The sequence below is a fragment of the Marmota monax genome, unplaced genomic scaffold (assembly GCF_021218885.2).
Source record: "Marmota monax isolate L192 unplaced genomic scaffold, Marmota_monax_Labrador192_F-V1.1 WCK01_AAM20220418_F8-fsc00219, whole genome shotgun sequence".
NCBI lineage: Eukaryota > Metazoa > Chordata > Mammalia > Rodentia > Sciuridae > Marmota > Marmota monax.
The window spans coordinates 2,619,500-2,638,126 of record NW_026692081.1 but is presented as its reverse complement, the minus strand read 5'-3'; the positions used below and the strand labels follow the sequence as shown (position 1 = coordinate 2,638,126).

The 18,627-nt window shown below is 36.4% G+C and overlaps 1 protein-coding gene across 2 annotated transcripts; it reads right to left on the bottom strand.

Annotated features, from left to right (window-relative positions):
- Positions 1–14,835: 14,835 nt before the first annotated feature.
- On the bottom strand, positions 14,836–18,293 carry LOC124103720 (vacuolar protein sorting-associated protein 37A). Of its 2 annotated transcripts, XM_046460439.2 has the most exons (2): positions 16,885–18,293; positions 14,836–16,845 (listed from the first exon to the last, which is right to left on the bottom strand). In XM_046460439.2, the coding sequence occupies exons 1-2, from the start codon at positions 18,037–18,039 to the stop codon at positions 16,828–16,830; spliced, it is 1,173 nt and encodes a 390-aa protein (XP_046316395.1). In that variant the 5' UTR covers positions 18,040–18,293; the 3' UTR covers positions 14,836–16,827. The 2 variants fall into 2 exon arrangements, with proteins under 2 accessions (XP_046316395.1, XP_046316389.1); XM_046460433.2 differs by having other exon boundaries at positions 14,836–18,293.
- Between the last annotated feature and the right edge of the window lie 334 nt (positions 18,294–18,627).

Here is an 18,627-nt window from a genome sequence, read left to right as displayed (position 1 = left end):
TGGGCTGGGGATGTGGCTCAAGCGGTAGCACACTCGCCTGGCATGCGTGCGGCCCGGGTTCGATCCTCAGCACCACATACAAACAAAGATGTTGTGTCTGCCGAGAACTAAAATAAATAAATAAATAAATATTTTAAAAAAAAAAATAAAAAATAAATAAAAAAAAGAAATGCTATAACTGAGGGGCCAAGAAGAACCTGGACAGAGAGGCCTCCCCAGAGTCAGTTTCTCTTAGCTCATAGCCTTTTTGTCCAATCTCAGTTTTACATGGCTGTCCATGCTTTATTGAATCAAAGCATAAAAATGGATATTTCACCTGGGGTCTTAGGTCATTAATCTGAAAATTCCCCTGTAAAACTATGATTAAATCTGTCATGGATTTTCTCCTCTTCATCAGTTTATTGCTAGTTATTTCATCAGATTTAAATCTTGAAACTTCAGAGGGAAAATCTGAACTTCCTTACAATAACAAACAGGCAAAGGAGATAAGAGAAAGAAAAGGAAAACCTGGAGAGAATATGGTGTCAAAAGAATGGGAAATGGAAAAACAACACCAAAACAGGGAAGAGAGTGCTTCAGGAAGCATCTGCCCTGATGGGCCTCCTGGGAGGGCGGGGAGGGGGGATACACATAGAACCAGGTATGCACGCTGGTTTTAATGGCTACACAGTACCCCACGGCCTGGATATACCTGCATTAGTTATCCATTGCTGTGGAGCAAATTACCACAAACTTAGAAGCTTAAAACACACAACTTAGTGCACAGTCAGGTTGGCTGAATTTTCATTCTGCATCTCTCATGACTGAAATCTAGTTGTCACTAGAGCTGCCCTCCCATCTTAGGCTTGGGGATTCTTTCATCAGGCTCTTCCAAGTTGTTGGGAAAAATTGAGATCTTTGCTGTAAAACTGAGGTCTCTGTTTCTTTGTGGGCTATCAATCAGGGGCTGTTCTTAGCTTTTAGAGATTTCTTGTATTCCTTTTTACATGGTCTCCTCCATCTTCAAAGCCAGTAACAAGGAATTGCTCATATGACAAATACTCCTCAAACTTCAAATCTCTTTTAAGAAAAAGCCCAGACTTTTTAAAGGGCTCCTCTGACTAGGCCAGGCCCACCTAGAATAACGGGAAGTGCTTGTTTTGACTGTGGTGAGAGGGTGGGGGCATTCTTTTATTTATGAGGAACGTATATTTTATTTTTAATTGAAAATACAAACAAATAAACACCTTGAGCAACTCTTCTGGCCCATCTAATGTAGCCCAACTGTGGGAATAAAATCTGCTATATTTACAAGTTCTACCCACATTCAAGGAGAAGATCATTAAAAGTGGATTTCATCTCAGAATACTCCCTACCAGGATACCATACAACCACCTTCTAGTGTATGGACAGGTAAGCTGTGTCCTATTTTTTTGCCTTCTGAAAATAGCTACAATTAATGTTCTTTTGCATGCTATGTAACTATTTTTTATTGTTAATTTTTTATAGTGTTGGGGATCAAACCTAGGACCTCAAGCATGTTAGGCAAGTGCTCTACCACTAAGTTATATCCTCAGCCCACTTCTATTTTAATGACATTTCTGGGTTGAACAATAATCATACTTTAACTTTTAAAAATGTGAATAGATTTTTTTTTTTAAGAAAAAAGAAAATAGTCTCTGGGGGATCCATGTAAAGCAGTCATTTTTAAAATAAACTTTTAGGGTTGGGGGTAGAGCTCATTGGTAGAACACTTGCTTAGTATGTGTGAGGCCTTAGGTTCATAACTAGTATCTCAAAATTAAACTTTTAATTGAGAAAACTTTTCTACTCTTTTTTTTAAACAGGGGATTTAGGGGACTGGAGTTGTGGCTCAGTGGTAGAGCACTTGCCTAGCATGTGTGAGGCACTGGGTTCGAGTCTCAGCACCACAAATAAGCAAATAAATGAATAAAAATCTATCAATAACTAAAAAAACATTTAAAAAAATAAACAGGGATTTCACTCAGAGCCTGAGTTAAATAAGCAGGATAAACAGGAGCATAACCACAGAGTCATATCCCCCCCTCCCTACACCTTATTGTTTAGAGGGAAGTCACCAATTATGGAGCAAGAATTATACACCACATCATTGAAGGCAAACTATCTATGTAAACTATTTGGAGTTCTTTGGCATAGATTTGCTTAGTCTCCTCTGTTTACTTACGTGATCATTTATTAATATCAGCATGAATGCCTGGATGTTTACTTAATACTTTGGATTGTAACTTAGGGTTAGAACAGGTTTGTTTACATGATTGGGTGCCGTTAGTCGTTTATACTGACAGATGACAGTATTTCTACCATATAACTATCACTACAGTCTCTAATATTCTCTGGTATAGTATAAAGTTCTCTAATTTAAATTAGTTCTCTAGGGGCTGGGGATGTGGCTCAAGCGGTGGCATTCTTGCCTGGCATGCGCGGGGCGCTGGGTTCGATCCTCAGCACCACATAAAAATAAAATAAAGATGTTGTGTCCACTGAAAACTAAAAAATAAATATTAAAAAATTCTCTCTCTCTCTTAAAAAAATAAATAAATTAGTTCTCTCCCTTGCTTCACATTTGTGGCTCAAGTTAGTCCAACTTTAATCATTGGAGTTTTTCAGTTAGCTCTTTTTCCCCTTTGAAGATCCACCTTTGGGGGGTTTTTGTTGTTGATATTGTTTTGTTTTTGTAGTACTTCCTCACTTTCTGGCACTATAAGATGCCTCAGGCTTATTTTGCAATCATGTGCTGCAAAATGACATTCTGGCCTTGACAGATTGCATATACATTGGTGGTCTTATGAGATTACAATAGCATGGACAATTTTCTATGGCCTAATGAGATTGAAATCATCATGTCACAGCACAACACATTATTACTCATGTGTCTGTGGTAATGCTGGTGTCAACAAACCCACTGTACTGCCAGCTGTATAAAAGTATAGCATATACAATAATGTAAAGTACATAATAATAAAGGATTGCACTGCTGGTGTAGGTATTTAGTATATTGGAGTAACATGCATACCGTGGTTTTGCCATTTTTATTGGGTTATCTTTTTCTTATTGGTTTCTAAAAACCATTATATTTTGAAGTTATCAAATATATAGATGGTCCCCAACTTACAATAGTTCAACTTAAAAATTAGCTTTATAATGCTGTGAAAGCCACATATATTCAGTAGAAACTGTACTTTAAAATTTGAACTTTACTCTTTTCTTGGGCTAGCTATGTACTAGGATACTCTCAACTACTCTCAGTTGTGATACATAGCTCCCAGTCAGCCACAAGATCACAAGGGTGAACAATTGATATGCTACAGTGTACTGTGTTGCAAAGTTATGATGTTTGGTAGGTGTTATTAAATGAATTTTTGACACAGGATATTTTCAATTTACATTAGGTTTATTGTGAAGTAACCCCATTGTAACTCAAGAAGCATCTGTTATGTAATCCTAGGCTGTCATTTTTTTTGGTGGTATTTTTGCCAGTTGCTAAGTGTTTTGGTTTGGCTCTGGAGCATCCCCCAAAATCTCATGTGCTCAGAGTTAGGGCCTTTGGGAAAGATTAGATCATGAGAGATCTGACCTCATGAATGGACTACCAGAATATAAATTGAATGGACTACCAAAAAGTGGAACCTAGTTTAAGGAAGTAGGTCACATGGGATGTGCTCAGAACGGTTTATTTTCTCTCTGTCCCCTTCTCTCTCTGCTTCCTGACTGCCATGAGCTGAGAAACTTTCCTCTACCACACCTCTGCCACGCTATTTCTTCCTGGGAGCCAGTCAGCCATGGACTGAATTTCCCGAAGCCATGAGCCAAACAAATTTTTCTTGTTAGGTGTTTTTTATTTTATTTTATTTTTAAAATTTTTATACTAGGGATTGAATCTGGGGTGCTTAACCTCTGAGCTACCCCCTTAGTTCCTTTTATTTTATTTTATTTTTTATTATGAGACAGAGTCTCCTAAAGCTTAGGGCCTCACTGACTTGCTGACTCTGGCTGTGAACTTGTGATCCTCTTGCTTCAGCCTCCCACTGGGATTACAGACCTATACCACTGCACCTGGCTCTCCACAGGCATTTTGGTCACAGCAATGAAAAGCTGATCAATACACTAAGCTATTGTCTTCCAGCCTCAAACCTATCATTCTACACTCTGCTCTGGAAGGTTGGGACCGACACTGCAATCCTCTAAAATTCTCCTTAGCCAGCTGGCTTCCTGATAAATCCTGCCAACAGATGGCACTAGAGTGAGACTGGAAGACAGGAGGCTAGAGCTGCTCCTTCCTGTTTTGCTTGCTGATCCTCAGTGTTGCTCCAGCATTGGCTCCTTACCAGCCCTTAGGGGCACTGGGCCACTGAGTCATATCCCCAGCGCTATTTTGTATTTTATTTAGAGACAGGGTCTCACGGAGTTGCTTAGGGCCTCCCTTTTGCTGAGGCTGGCTTTGAACTCACTATCCTCCTGCCTCAGCCTCCCAAACTGTTGGGATGACAGGTGTGCTTCCAGCCTCTTAAAGTCATCCTAGAATAAGCCTCATTGCAACCATTGGGGGTACCAGCCAGGCTGTACCATAGCCCTCTAGGGTCATCCACCTCCAGTTTAATACCTGGAGTCTGTTGAATATGCTATCTTACACTGAACAGAAGAGTGCAGATATGATTAATGTGAGGACCTTGAGATGGGAGATTATCCTGGCTAATCTGCCTGGTTTCAATAGCATCACAAGTATCCTTAAATATGGAAGAGGAGGGCAGAAGGTCCAGTGTCAGAGTAATGTGATGTGCAAAGGACTCAACCTGCCCTTGCTGGGTTTGAAAATGGAGGAAGGAACCATAAGCTAAGGAATGTCAGTATCTTTAGAAGCTGGAAAAGGTAAGAAAATGGATTTTTTCTCTAGAGTCTCTGTAATGGAATAAAGCCCTACTGTCACCTTGAGTTTTAGCTTGATGAGTTAAGCCAAGAACAGTCATTGAGGTGCTTAAGGAGAACAGTATCAGAACAAAACCACTGATTTCTATTTGGTTTTGCAATTAACTAGCTGGCTGTGGGGATATTTGTTAAAATTCTTACCAATTTTTTAAGGCTTAGTTCATATTTTCTCTTTTCTACAAGTCCCCTCCCCACCCTGCCTGACCTCTTAGTCTGAACTCCTTTGTACTTGGTGTTCCTCATAAAACAGAAAACTATATAGATTTGAACCAGGTGATATTGGAATCACAGTTTTCATCCTCGTGTGCTCCACAGGAATAGGTCTACACAAGGACATAAAAAACATGGGCAGAATTCTCCTCTGCACTAAAAAACAATTTTATTGGGACACAGGAAGGAACAAGTGAGCCACTTAATACTTGAGACTCAAGCCTTCTTTTGATAATGGACTTTATCTGTAAGCCCTGCGATGTGTGTGATTAAGCACTACAGGATGTATTTTCTCTGGATCTGAAAGGTTCTGAGCTGCCTGGAGTGCTGATGTTAGATGGAACTGTCTGGGAATGAGGCCCTGTTGTTATGGGGCTTCAATCATATCCTGCACCTCTGAAGCCTGAGAGCTTCCTTTTTGCATTGCACAGGATACTGAAGGCTTTGCCCTTGCTGACTATTGATATGTGAGAAGGAATGATTGTGACCTGCTTTTCCTTTTCTTTTGAAAGTTTTACCCATTAAATATATTTTTCTTTAAGTCCATGAAATTCAGTATTGTGGAAACAAAAAGCTTTTATTAAATGCCTCTCCCACAGTTTGAAGATCTGTTCTCCTGTTCCTAATTTTAAAAAACTTATGGGGGAAAATGTTATCATCTAAAGAAAGATTGGAAAGTATCTGACTTTTGCAGAGTCTAACCAAGAACAGAGGTCCTAAGTAATTCAGAGATTTCCAAAATTAAATTTTTTTTTTCAATAGGCAGAAGGTAATGAGAGAGTACCTCTGGGAGCGTGGTGGGGACAATGACTGGGAAAGGGTATAAGGGTATAACTACATACAGCCATAGTTATACCCTACAATTGGATGCTTGGACACCAACAATACATTTGTTAAAACAAAGAGTAATAACAGCACATTATGAAGAATATCATGCCTAGGAGAATAGAGATAGAAGTCACCTGGAAAGGGACTTGGCCCCTGCTGTGCTCAAATGTCCTGCTGCTTTCATCTATTGGCCTGTTGAAATGTGGCTTCTAACAGAGGGGAAAATGACAGAAAAAGATGTCCTGTTCTCCAGAGTTGTTGAACCCAGAAAAAATGGAGGGGAGGCAGGGGTAGAACAGTGGAAAATGAGAAAGTACTAGGGAAGCTGTACAATGCATAGTAGCTAACATGAACCCCTTTCCAAACTTTGGTATTTTGTTTCTCTTCTAGCCACATGTGAAAGAAGCAGCCAGGGGAGGTGGATCAGAGTAGAGGTTCCCAACTTGTAGTGAGGGGGAAACCCTAAAGTTTTGAGACTTTCAGAGGGTCATGAGGTCTCATCTATTCTCTTAATAATTCTAAGCTATCATCTTTTACTTGCTTTCTCATATAATTGTACACTGGAGTTTCCAAAGGTTGCATGACATGTGAGGTTTTAGCAAATTAAATGCAAAAGCAGGTTGAGAATCCAGGTGCCTTTTTTAAAAGTCAGAGATTAAAGAAATTTGCAAAGATGTAATGCCATTTTTCTCACTAAAGAGAATATCAATGTCACTCTTAACTAATTTTTTTTTGTTTTAGAAAATAGTTATTTTTCATAAATTTTTAATGTTAATATAAAAAATTTATTATTTCTATTTTAATAAGTTAATAAATATGTTAACATTTCTCCATTTTGATTTCTAATATGGTAAAATTTGATAGATATGACACAAAGGTTCTCTGGGGGGTTGAAGCAGTTTTTAAAATTTTCTTTTTAAATTAAGATAATTTATATGTAGTGCATACACTTTTAAGACATACCTTAATTATTTTTTTACATATGTATACCCCATGTAACCTCACCCATATCAATACATAGAACATTTCCATCACCCTGGAAAAATATCTCATGTCTCATTCAGCCCACCAGAATTGACCATTATTTTGATTTCTGTCACCATAGATAGTTCTTGAACATTATATATATATAAATATATATATATATATTTGTTCTGGGGATTGATTCAGGGCCTTGTGCATGCTAAGCATCTGCTCTATCAGTGAGCTACACTCCCAGTCCTATGTCTAGCTTTTTTTTCTCTCAGCATAATGTTTATGAGACTCCTCTGTGTTGTTCTGTGTCCTAGTGGTCCATTCTTTTTTGTTTTTTTAATTTCTGATAATGGTCCATTGTTTGATTATATCACAAGATGTTTTGTTTTTCTATTGATAGATATTTGGATTTTGTCCAATTTTGGCTATTAGGAATAATGCCGTCATGAATGTTCTTGTAGAAGTTATTCATGGGCAGTGAACTAAATTTCTTAAGCATGTATGTGGTGTAGAATTCCTGGGTCCTAGAGTAGGTATATGTTTTGGTTTTATAAGAAACTAACAAATAATATGTTTGAGAGTTCCAGTTACTCCCTATCCTCAGCAACACTTGATAATGACCATTTAAAATTTTATTAACCATTCTGATGGACATGTATCTCATTGTGATTTTCATATGCATTTTTAAAAAATATATTTATTTATTTTTGTTTTAGCTGTAGATGGATACAATACCTTTATTTTATTTATTTATTTATTTTTATGCGGTGCTAAATGAGCGCTCTATCCCTGAGCTACAACCCTAGCCCCTCATATGCATTTCTTTGTAGAGGTATTCTGAGCACCTTTTAGAATGTATACTTGTCTTTAGAATGTCTTGTGAAATGCTTGCTCAAGTCTTTGGCTCATTTTAACATTGAATTGTCTTTTGCTTTTTGATTTGTAGGGTTTCTTTGTATATTCTATATACAGATTCTGTATTAGTTGATAGCTGACCTATTTACAGTCTTAATTATATATATAATTTTTTAGTTGTAGTTGGACACAATACCTTTATTTTATTTATTTATTTTTATGTGTTGCTGAGGATCGAAACCAGGCCTCACACGTGCTAGGTGAGCGCTCTACTGTGGGGCCACAACCTCAGCCCCTGATGTATATATATTTTTAATTTTTATTCTGTTTATTTATTTTTATGTGGTGCTGAGGATTGAACCTACTGCCTCACACATGCTAGGCAAGAGCTCTACCACTGAGCTACAACCCCAGCTCCCTTAATGATATATTTTGATAATGAGATATTCCTGATTTTAATTAGGTCTGATTTATCAATCTTCTTTTTTGGTTGAATGCATTTTGTATATGATTAAGAAATCTTTACCTACCACGATCCAATATTAGGAAAATAGTCTATGTTTTCATTTGAAAGTTTGATTATTTTAGCTTTTGAATATAGTTCTAGAAAACAAATTTTTGTGGATAGCTTGAATTAAGAAAAAGTGTTTCTTATTCCCCATGCTCGTCTCAATCCAACAGCATTTTATAAAATTCTGTCTTCCCCTTTGCAATTGCAAAGGTAGATGCTGGGAGCCATTAGCCAAGTAGGTATGACAATTTCCTTGCCAGCGTACCCCATGTTGCTTAGTGGAAGGACTCGTGGAAATAGGACATGTTGCAGTGACATTGAATGTAGGTGACCTTGCTCAAGGACCAAGGCGGATTAGGGCGTTCCCGGTTTAGGTTCCAGGTTTAAGGTTTAAGATTATTCCTGCTGGGAATAGGGCGTATCTTGCTGCCTGAGTTCCCCTTGAGTTCTCACGGGATTCAGACAGTATTTTGTGGGAGACAGATGCCCAGTGGAGGTGGATTTGGGCAGAGAACTTGGATTTCCCCAGAACGTGATTGTAGACGGCTGGTGTGAGTTCGGGAATAAAGAGTTGCTGTTTGAATCTACAAGCTGTGTGGTGGCTCGTGATTGTGTGCCCAGCCAGACTGCGGCATTTGTGCCCAGCCAGACTGTGGCAGGTAATTTTAGATGTAAATCAAGAAAACATACAGTAATCCCCTTCCTAACTGTGATTTTGATTTGCCTGGCCTCAGTTACCTGCAAACAGTACAAAACTGTTACATGGAAAATTCCAGAAATAAACAATTCATAACTTTTAAATCCATAGCTTTTAATACCATTCTGAGTAGTGCAATGAACTCTTGCACAATCCCATTCCATTCTGCCTAGAGCCCAATCATTTTTTTGTCCAGTATATATATGCTATATACTTTATTGCCTATTAGACACTTAATACCCATCTCAGAAGATCAACTGTCCCACTGATACAGTATTTATTTTCAAGTAATTCTTATTTTACTTAATAATGACCTCAAAGCACAGAGTAATGGTGCAAAGAAAGTACAGGACATAAAACATGGCAGGACAGATTGACTCTGTTACTGCATGGCAATGCTGCAGGGTACGTAGGGACAAACATAGTACATATATGTCCTTGACTTACAATGAAATGATGTCCATTGAAAGCTAGAAATATCCTATGTTGAAAATGCATTTAAGGGCTGGGGATGTGGCTCAAGTGGTAATGCGCTTGCCTGGTATGCGCTGGGCGCTGGGTTCAATCCTCAGCACCACATTAAAAAAAAAATAAAGAAAACTAAAAAATAAATATTTAAAAAAAGAAACTTAATACTCCTAACCTAACTAAATAACAGCTTAGCAACCCAGCAACATAGAGTGAGTATCAGTTTTTTACCCTTGAGATCATATGGCTGACTGGAACTGTGGTTCACTGCTGCTGCCCAGCATCTTAAGAGAATATTATACTGCATACTGCTAGTCCAGGAAAATATCAAAAATTGAAAGATGATTACTAGTGAATGCATATAAACTTCACACTATTGTATAGTTGATATATTGTAAGTCAAACCATCATTAAGTTGGGGACTGTCTGCATATGTAGGGTTAGGGACTATTCAGGGTTTCAGGCATCTTCTGAGGGTCTTGGAACTTATCCCCTGTGGAGAAGTGGGGGTGGTGTGAATTTATATCTGAGGGTCGAGTTTGGACTCTTTCTTCTATTCTAGTGATTTATTTGTCTATCCTTGTTCCAGAAGTACCCTATTTCAATCTATAGCTTTAAAGTAAACTTTAAGGTCTGGGAGTAAAATTCTAAGGTTTTGTTTTTCTTAATCAAGATTTCTTGATTATGCTATGTTGTATACCCATATATATATTTGGCTTAGTCATTGTAAGAATATGAAGGGGTCCAGAGACTAAAATGTTTGCGAGCTGCTGAAGTCCAGGATCAGATCTCAGTTCCAGGATGTATTAGCTGTGGGACTTTGACAATTAATTTTCCCAATGTCTCTGTTTCCTTATCTCTAAATTGGGACAATAATAATACTCATAATATAGGGTTGTACTTATCAAATATTAAGAATTATAGGAATGTTTTTGTGTTTATGAAAATAAATAGGATGAGTACATATATTCAAAATAATATAAAGTCAAAGAAACATAAAGACTGCAGAATCAGAAAGGAAACATGGAACTTTCTATGAATCTCAGGATACTCTGAACCCAGGAATATCAGCTTCATTTGAAAATAAACAAAAGTATACAAAGTATATAAATATAAAAAGTGTATAAAATCCATTGTAGAATGAGAGTCGGGGCTCAGCGGTAGAGCACTTGCCTAGCATGTGTGAGGCACTGGGTTCCATCCTCAGCACCACATAAAAATAAACACATAAAATAAAGGTATTTAAAAATCCATTGTATTTTTCTGCTAGCAATGAATTACTGAAAGGTGAAATACAAAATAACATTCAGAGCTGGGTGGGTGCAGTGGAACATATCTGTAATCCCAGCGACCCCAGACTGAGGCAGCAAGATTACAAGGATGAGGAAAGCCTCAGCAATTTAGGAAGGCTAATAAGCAACTTAGTGAGACCCTGTCTTAAAGAATAAAAAGGGATGGGGATGTAGCTCAGTAGTAATGTGCCCCTGGGTTCAATCCCCAGTACTGAAGCAAAACAAAAACAAAATAACATTCAAAAAAGCAGCAACCAACATGAAACACCTAGGGACTGATTAAACAAAATATGCATAAGATCTGCACAATGAAAACTGCAAAACATTTTTGAGAGAAATTAAGGAAAACCTAAATACGTAGGGAAATACTCCATGTTTAAGGATTAAAAGACTCAGTATTGTTAAGATGTTAATTCTCCTAAATTGATCTAAAGATTCAGTGCAAACCCAATCAAAATCCCAGCAGACAACTTTGTAGAGATTGACAAGTTGATTGTAAAATTAGTATGAAAATTCAAAGGACCTAGGAGACCCAAAACAATCGAAAAAAGAAAAAGTTGGAGAAACCAAATTACATGTTTTCAAGATTTATTATAAGTTATGGTAATCAAGGTCAGAAAAAGCATAAGGATAGACAGAGATTAGTGCAACTGGGCAGAAAGGCCAGGAATGGACTAACATATGGAGAGTCAATTAGTTTTCCACAGAAGTGCCAAAATTATTCAATGGAAGAAAGGAGAGTCATTTAAATAGGTAGTACTGGGAAAAAAGGATCTCTAGGTGCTGAAGATAAACCTCAACCCTTCTTTTTTTTTTTTTAAGAGAGAGAGAGAGAGAGAGAGAAAGAGAGAGAGAGAGAGATCTTTTCTAATATTTAGTTTTTAGTTTTTGGCGGACACAACATCTTTGTTTTGTATGTGGTGCTGAGGATCATGTCAGGCCAGCGCGCTACCACTTGAGCCACATCCCCAGCCCTCAACCCTTCTTGTATACCAGGCAGAGTAGATCACTGACCAGCATGAGTGCTCAAATATAAAATGTCTAGAAGGAGAAACAGATTTTCTGATCTTGGGTTAGGCAAAGAATTCTTAGGAGGGGGAAAAACACTAACCATTAAAAATATTAATAAGGGCTGCGATTGTGGCTCAGCAGTAGAGTGCTCACCTAGCACACCGGCAGGACCCGGGATCGATCATCAGCACCACATAAAAATGAAGGCATTGTGCTGTGTCCATCTACACCATATATATATATATATATATATATATATATATATATATATATATACATTTTAAATATATTAATAAATAAGACTTCCAAAAAATTAGAAACTGTTCATGAGGGAAACAATAGTTGCAAAACACAGTTAGGATAAAGAACTTGTATCCAGAACATGTAAAAAACTCTTGTAATTCTATACTAAAATAAACTGCCCCAATTTAAAAATGGATAAACAATTTGAATATATACCTCATGAAAGAAACTATAAGAATGGCAGATAAGCATATGAAAAGATGCTCAACATTATTAGTCATTAGGCAAATATCAATTAAAATCACAATAAATTACCACTATTTACCTGGTAAATGGATGAAATTGGAAAAGTGACAATGCTAAGTGGGAGTGAGCATGAGTAACAAATGAAATATCATATTTTGCTAGTGAGAATACAAAATGGTAAAGCCACTGGGAAAACATTACACAATCTCTTATAAACATATTCTTCTATATGACATAGCAATCCTAATTTTAGGTATTTATTTACCCAAGAGAAATAAAGTCTTACTCACACAGACACCTAAATGTGATACTCATAGTCCCTTCCTTTATAATAGTTCCAAACTGGAAACAAACCCAACAGATTGTTACATATCCACACAATAGAATTCATCAATTAAAAGAAAAAACTCTTTTTTTTAAGAGAGAGAGAGAGAGAGAATTTTTTTTTTAAATTTTTATTGTTGGTTGTTCAAAACATTACATAGTTCTTGACATATCATATTTCACACTTTGATTTAAGTGGGTTATGAACCCCCATTTTTACCCCGCATACAGATTGCAGAATCACATCGGTTACACATCCACTGATTTACATATTGCCATACTAGTGTCTGTTGTATTCTGCTGCCTTTCCTATCCTCTACTATCCCCCCTCCCCTCCCCTCCCCTCCCATCTTCTCTCTCTACCCCATCTACTGTAATTCATTTCTCCCCCTTGTTTTTTTTTCCCTTTCCCCTCACTTCCTCTTGTATCTAATTTTGTATAACCACGAGGGTCTCCTTCCGTTTCCATGCAATTTCCCTTCTCTCTCCCTTTCCCTCCCACCTCTCATCCCTGTTTAATGTTAATCTTCTTCTCATGCTCTTCCTCCCTACTCTGTTCTTAGTTACTCTCCTTATATCAAAGAAGACATTTGGCATTTGTTTTTTAGGGATTGGCTAGCTTCACTTAGCATAATCTGCTCTAATGCCATCCATTTCCCTGCAAATTCCATGATTTTGTCATTTTTTAATGCAGAGTAATACTCCATTGTGTATAAATGCCACATTTTTTTTTTTTTTTAACATTTTAAATATGTGAATTTTTATTGGAGAATATATTACATTTTGCTAAAATGGGAGCAAGGAAAAGAAAAAAGGCAAGTGATATTGCTGAAATCTCTAGTATGAAAGATTTGGGGCATAGTAATATACATAAATCAAATTATACAGTATAATTGTTAATTGTATGCATATTTAAAAATAGAAGTTATTTTAATATACTAAAGACAGTAATATAAAATGCTCTTTTAATGTTAAAAAAAAGCAAGTACAATTGTTTTAGAATACAAAATCTGAGTATTTTCTGCTGAGTAGTTCCCAAATTAAATACAAGGAAAGGTCATTCATTTTCTATAATAAAAAAAACATATATAACAGAGAATACCCTGCTAAGAAATACTTAGGATATAGGGTCAATAGCTTTTACATTTTTATAATGTATATAACTCACTTCATACCATTCTTGTAGTTGTCTACTTCTAGAAACTTTGTTGTCTAAAACTGAGGATATGACTTTAATTTCTTCCAGTTGGTAGTGTAAGGCTAAAAAAAGCAATACTTTTTTTTTAAAAAAAGAAAAGAAACAGTATCTATACCAAAAAGGACTATGCATTTACTTGGGAAAGCAAATATTCTATTTGATACATTAAATTTTAATTTTATAATGTGACATCTTCCATCAGAGCCATAAACTTTTTAGTTCCCTCAATCTTTTTATAAAACATTATGTTCATTTAGTCTGTTTTATAAGTAACTAACACTGAACTCTATATAAAAGTTTATATTTATTGCTTATTAAACATTTATTGTGCTTTTAGAGAGCTTTTAAAGAGCACTCTCAATCCAACAAGACTAAATTCTCTTAACACTACATTTTCATTTTAAATCAAACTGCAATCAGGAAGTGTTTTATTATTTAGGGCAGTGGTTTAAAGTGAAAAGAATAAACCGATATGCAACTGACATGGGCCTGTTACTTCCTAATTAATAATAGTGCTCAAGTGATTTGTTATTCAGTGATATTAAGGTAAATTTGATATGAAATAGATAAGAATTTTGATCATGATTAAGCAAACCAATAATTGAACTATTTTATAGAATAAAGGAAGTTAAGGAAAACAAAGGAGAAATATTTATTCAAGAGTACATAAATCGGAGCTGTCTTTCAATATAATCATATATAGATTATGATTAAACCTTATTTGTCCAACAACCTCTATCCCAATAAAAATTCTCTAGTCTGTTTATTCCTAGAAATTTCTTTCAACTTTAAAATTGTTATCTTTAGTAGTATATATCTCATTGATTTAGAATTTCTTCTCTTTTGAGATATTAACCTTTAAAGCTTTATCCATAACAAACCTCTGTCCTAGATAGTCTATTGAAACTCCTAAGCTTTCCTCTACAATTTTGATTTCCATCTAGTCTTCTATTACATAGTAAAGTAAAATCAGAATATTTACTTTGGCATGTATGTCTATAATCATTTTTTACAAAGAAATATAGCCAAAACATTAGAAAAAAACATCATTTAAGTTTATTGCAGTCATGGAACCCAAATTCACACAGGCATAAAATCTTTCCATCCTAAAAGACATACATAACCTATATCTGAACTAAATTGCCAATTTATATAATACAGATAATTGTGATCAAACTTCTCTAATCTGGGTTGTTAAGAGGTTATCTAATAAACTAATTTAAAGGAAATTATGTATTTTTTTATACATGTATATATATTTGGTAGAACAGGAGGTAGATAAGCACTTCAATAACTAAACCATGTTTGAGTTATCTTTATATGGTATTTCCGTAATGCATTATTTTTAGTGTGAATGGTCTTTTAGAAGGTCTCTGGTCTGCTGACCTCTTGTTCTAGGATATATCTAGTTTCCAGGAAAGCTACCTGATTTGTTTGTAAAAGATTGGGAATGCAAAGTCTTCCAGTGACTGCAATAATTGTTGAGAATATTAATCTCTGATGGCCAATGCTATCACACTGGATATTGTCACAGACAATAAGGAAAGTTCTAAATGCCCAAAAGACTATCACAAATTTGACATACTTTTACTTCATTATTTCATCCACAAATCAGGAATAATTTTACCTTTTTCTGAGCATTCTGAATATTAAATAGCATGCCCTTCCTTAGCACAGTGCCGGCAAGTCAGACAATTAATAAAAGCCATTTTTTTGCATACAACATTGTACCTTTTTAGTCCATGTGAATATTTGTGTTTTACAAATATAGACTAAGTATTAAGTATTTTTCAATTCTAAGAAAATTAAGTCTTTCCCCTAAACCTCCATTGCTAAAGACATGTATAGAAGGAGAGAAGAATGAAGACAAAGATAATCTATATTGTATGCAAATGTTGAAATGATAATTATAGGGGGATGAAATTTAAGCAAAAATATGCACTAGGTTGTTTCGTGATTTAGATACTAGTTTATTGAGCCTCAGTTAGAGTTCAAAATTTTCTCCCTTTGAATCATTTAGGGCTACTTATGAAATATGTTCATTTGGTGACATGGCATAGAAGCAAATTACTGAACACAGTACAAATGAAGAGGAAATTCATTAAAAATTTGGATTGCTTAAAAACTAAATAGTACTTTTACTAGTTCCTATAAAACTTTTCTCAGGAAAATTGAATTCACATAAAAATGAGAAAAATTCATTGATTTTTTTTTATGTCTAGATTATTTTTATTAACAAAAAGATTGTTTTAACATTAGGAATTTAGAAAGCATACCCATCTAACCACAAATCCATCAGATACTTATGTTTTAAGAATTAGCCTGAAAGTTTGTTTTGGATTGGTTTAAACGAAACCAGTCATTTTCTTAAGTAAAATATTTATTTAACTGGTCTTGCAACTTAAATGTATCTTTAGTTTTAAAAATAAAACAATATATGAAGAGCTGGTTTACTCTTTTTTGATTTATTGTAGGTAAAAGTTACTTACTTGAGATGGCACATTGGCAGGTCTGGTGTTTCCTGACACTATGAATATTTAAAAACAAATTGCCCTTGAAAAGTTTTATCATCCAGAAAGAAAGAAAATGGTGACTTTCCACAGTTGAAAATTTCTTAAAAAAAGGTTGAGAGGAAAATAATCTAAAAACCACACCACTCTTGATAAAGAACTGAGGCAGCTTTGAATTAAAACTACAAATTTAAATTAGTTTTATAAAGTACTGAAAAGTAGCTGAAATTACATGCATAGGCATTTAATCAATAATAAGAGGAATAGCAGCAGAACTTAAATATATGATAGTTTATCAACAATAAATAAACATTTTTAGTGCAAATAGTGCAGAAAATTTTCTCAAAGCAAAGATCACAGCAAGTATTTTGATCTATACAAAATCAGTCTCAGTTCTGTATACAATCTATATAGTATTATCTGTGAATTCAGCCCCCATGATGAAATGCCAATTTGCAAATCATAAATATAAAACAATGTGCTTAAGTTTTATGTCTCATTTTTCTCTTGGCAGTTCATGTTTTCGGGAAAATCTATAGTGGAGCATGAAATTGGCTGTGCATTGCTATCACCTGTTGAAGTTTCTCTTCCTTGGCTCTTCTACAGTGGCAAATTGTTCTCTTTTCCATGAAGCTACTGAGAAAATCGTCTATTTCCGTTTTTCCCTCCAAGAAATCTTCAGCGATATTATCAGATTCTTCTTCAGCTTCGTGTGCAGCTACTTTCAATCTTGCCTGCAGGGCACTTGCACTACAGCTCTCACTAAGTTCATGCTGCCTTTGCATCTTCTTTTCAAAAGTAGATTTCATTTGTGTAAGTAATTCATACTTATCTAAAACAATCTGCCTTTTGGCTTCCAAGCTAGGTTCCAAAAGGAGATTTTTTCTTGCTAATTCCTCGATACTTTTTACTAAGTCATCCTTGTCTGCAATAATTTGTTTCAATTGAGGCAAAGTCAGGAACTGTTCTAGTAATACTTCCTCTTGTTCATTCATATCTGTAAGTTGTGATAAACTTAATTCTGAGAGTTCTGGAAATGTATCAGGAACATCTGGCATCTTATAACCAAAACCATTCTGGCTTATCGGAGCTGAAGTGTCCGTTGTGGGAACAGGTAATGGCAGACTTGAAAGGACACCAAATGAAGGAGCAGCAGGCTTGGCTGTGGTATAACTTGTTGTTGAAGAAGAAACAGTGTCAGCAACAGACAAAGAAGTGATATTCCTGTTAGCTTCTTGTGGAGGATATGGAGGAAGAAATGGAAAGCCCTGAGAAGCATAAGGAGGCATCCCGCCTGGGTTACTGTACAGGTATGGAAATGCTGTCGAAGCAGGAGCTAAAACTGGAGGATTCTTCCAGAACTCATCCAACAGACTTTGAATAATTTTCCCAAGATCTGAATGCATTGTAAAATTGCTTACTAATGGAGAAGTAACATACACTCCTTGTTTATCCATTAAGTGATGTCTTATTGGTGGATAAACACTGATCACTGGTTTTTCCTGAGGAAATTGTGGAGGAAGTAATATGTTAATGTTAATAGTCAGATTGTTTACAGTGAATGGCAATCTGTATTCCACATCTTTCTGTATTTCAGCTATACTGGAGTGTGAGTTCCGGAGGGACTCGATCAAGCGCTGCTTCTGCTGTTGGAGGCTGGTGAGGCCACCGGGAGAACCAGTCGCGGAGGAGGAGGCGCTCTTGGTTAGGGGAAAGAGCCAGCTCATCCTCCTTGGGTCCCCGGGCCCAAGGCCTTAGAAGGCTCTGGCCTGCTTCTCCCAGCTGCTCAACCCGCGCGTTCTCCAGCGACAGAGAAGCGGGTTGAGACGCGAGTGGCCTAAACGCTGGGGGGCCGCATCTTCACTAAGCAAGCCGGGCTCGCGGTCTCCGGGTTCTGGGGGACATGCTATAATGCAGTTAGCTGGAGAGGGGCAACGTGCCGCCCGGGATAGGCAGTCCTACCTTCGCCGCCCAGACGCCCAAACCACGCCACATTTTTTTTTATCCATTCGTCTATTGAAGGGCATCTAGGTTGGTTCCACAGTCTTGCTATTATGAATTGTGCTGCTATGAACATCGATGTAGCAGTGTCCCTGTAGTATGCTCTTTTTAGGTCTTTAGGAAATAGACCGAGAAGGGGAATAGCTGGGTCAAATGGTGGTTCCATTCCCAGCTTTCCAAGAAATCTCCATACTGCTTTCCAAATTGGCCGCACCAATTTGCAGTCCCACCAGCAATGTACAAGTGTACCCTTTTCCCCACATCCTCGCCAACACTTGTTGTTTGACTTCATAATGGCTGCCAATCTTACTGGA

Excerpts from the sequence above, each read along its gene's own strand:
- LOC124103720 (XM_046460433.2), bottom strand. The coding sequence starts at position 18,039 with ATGAGCTGGCTCTTTCCCCTAACCAAGAGCGCCTCCTCCTCCGCGACT.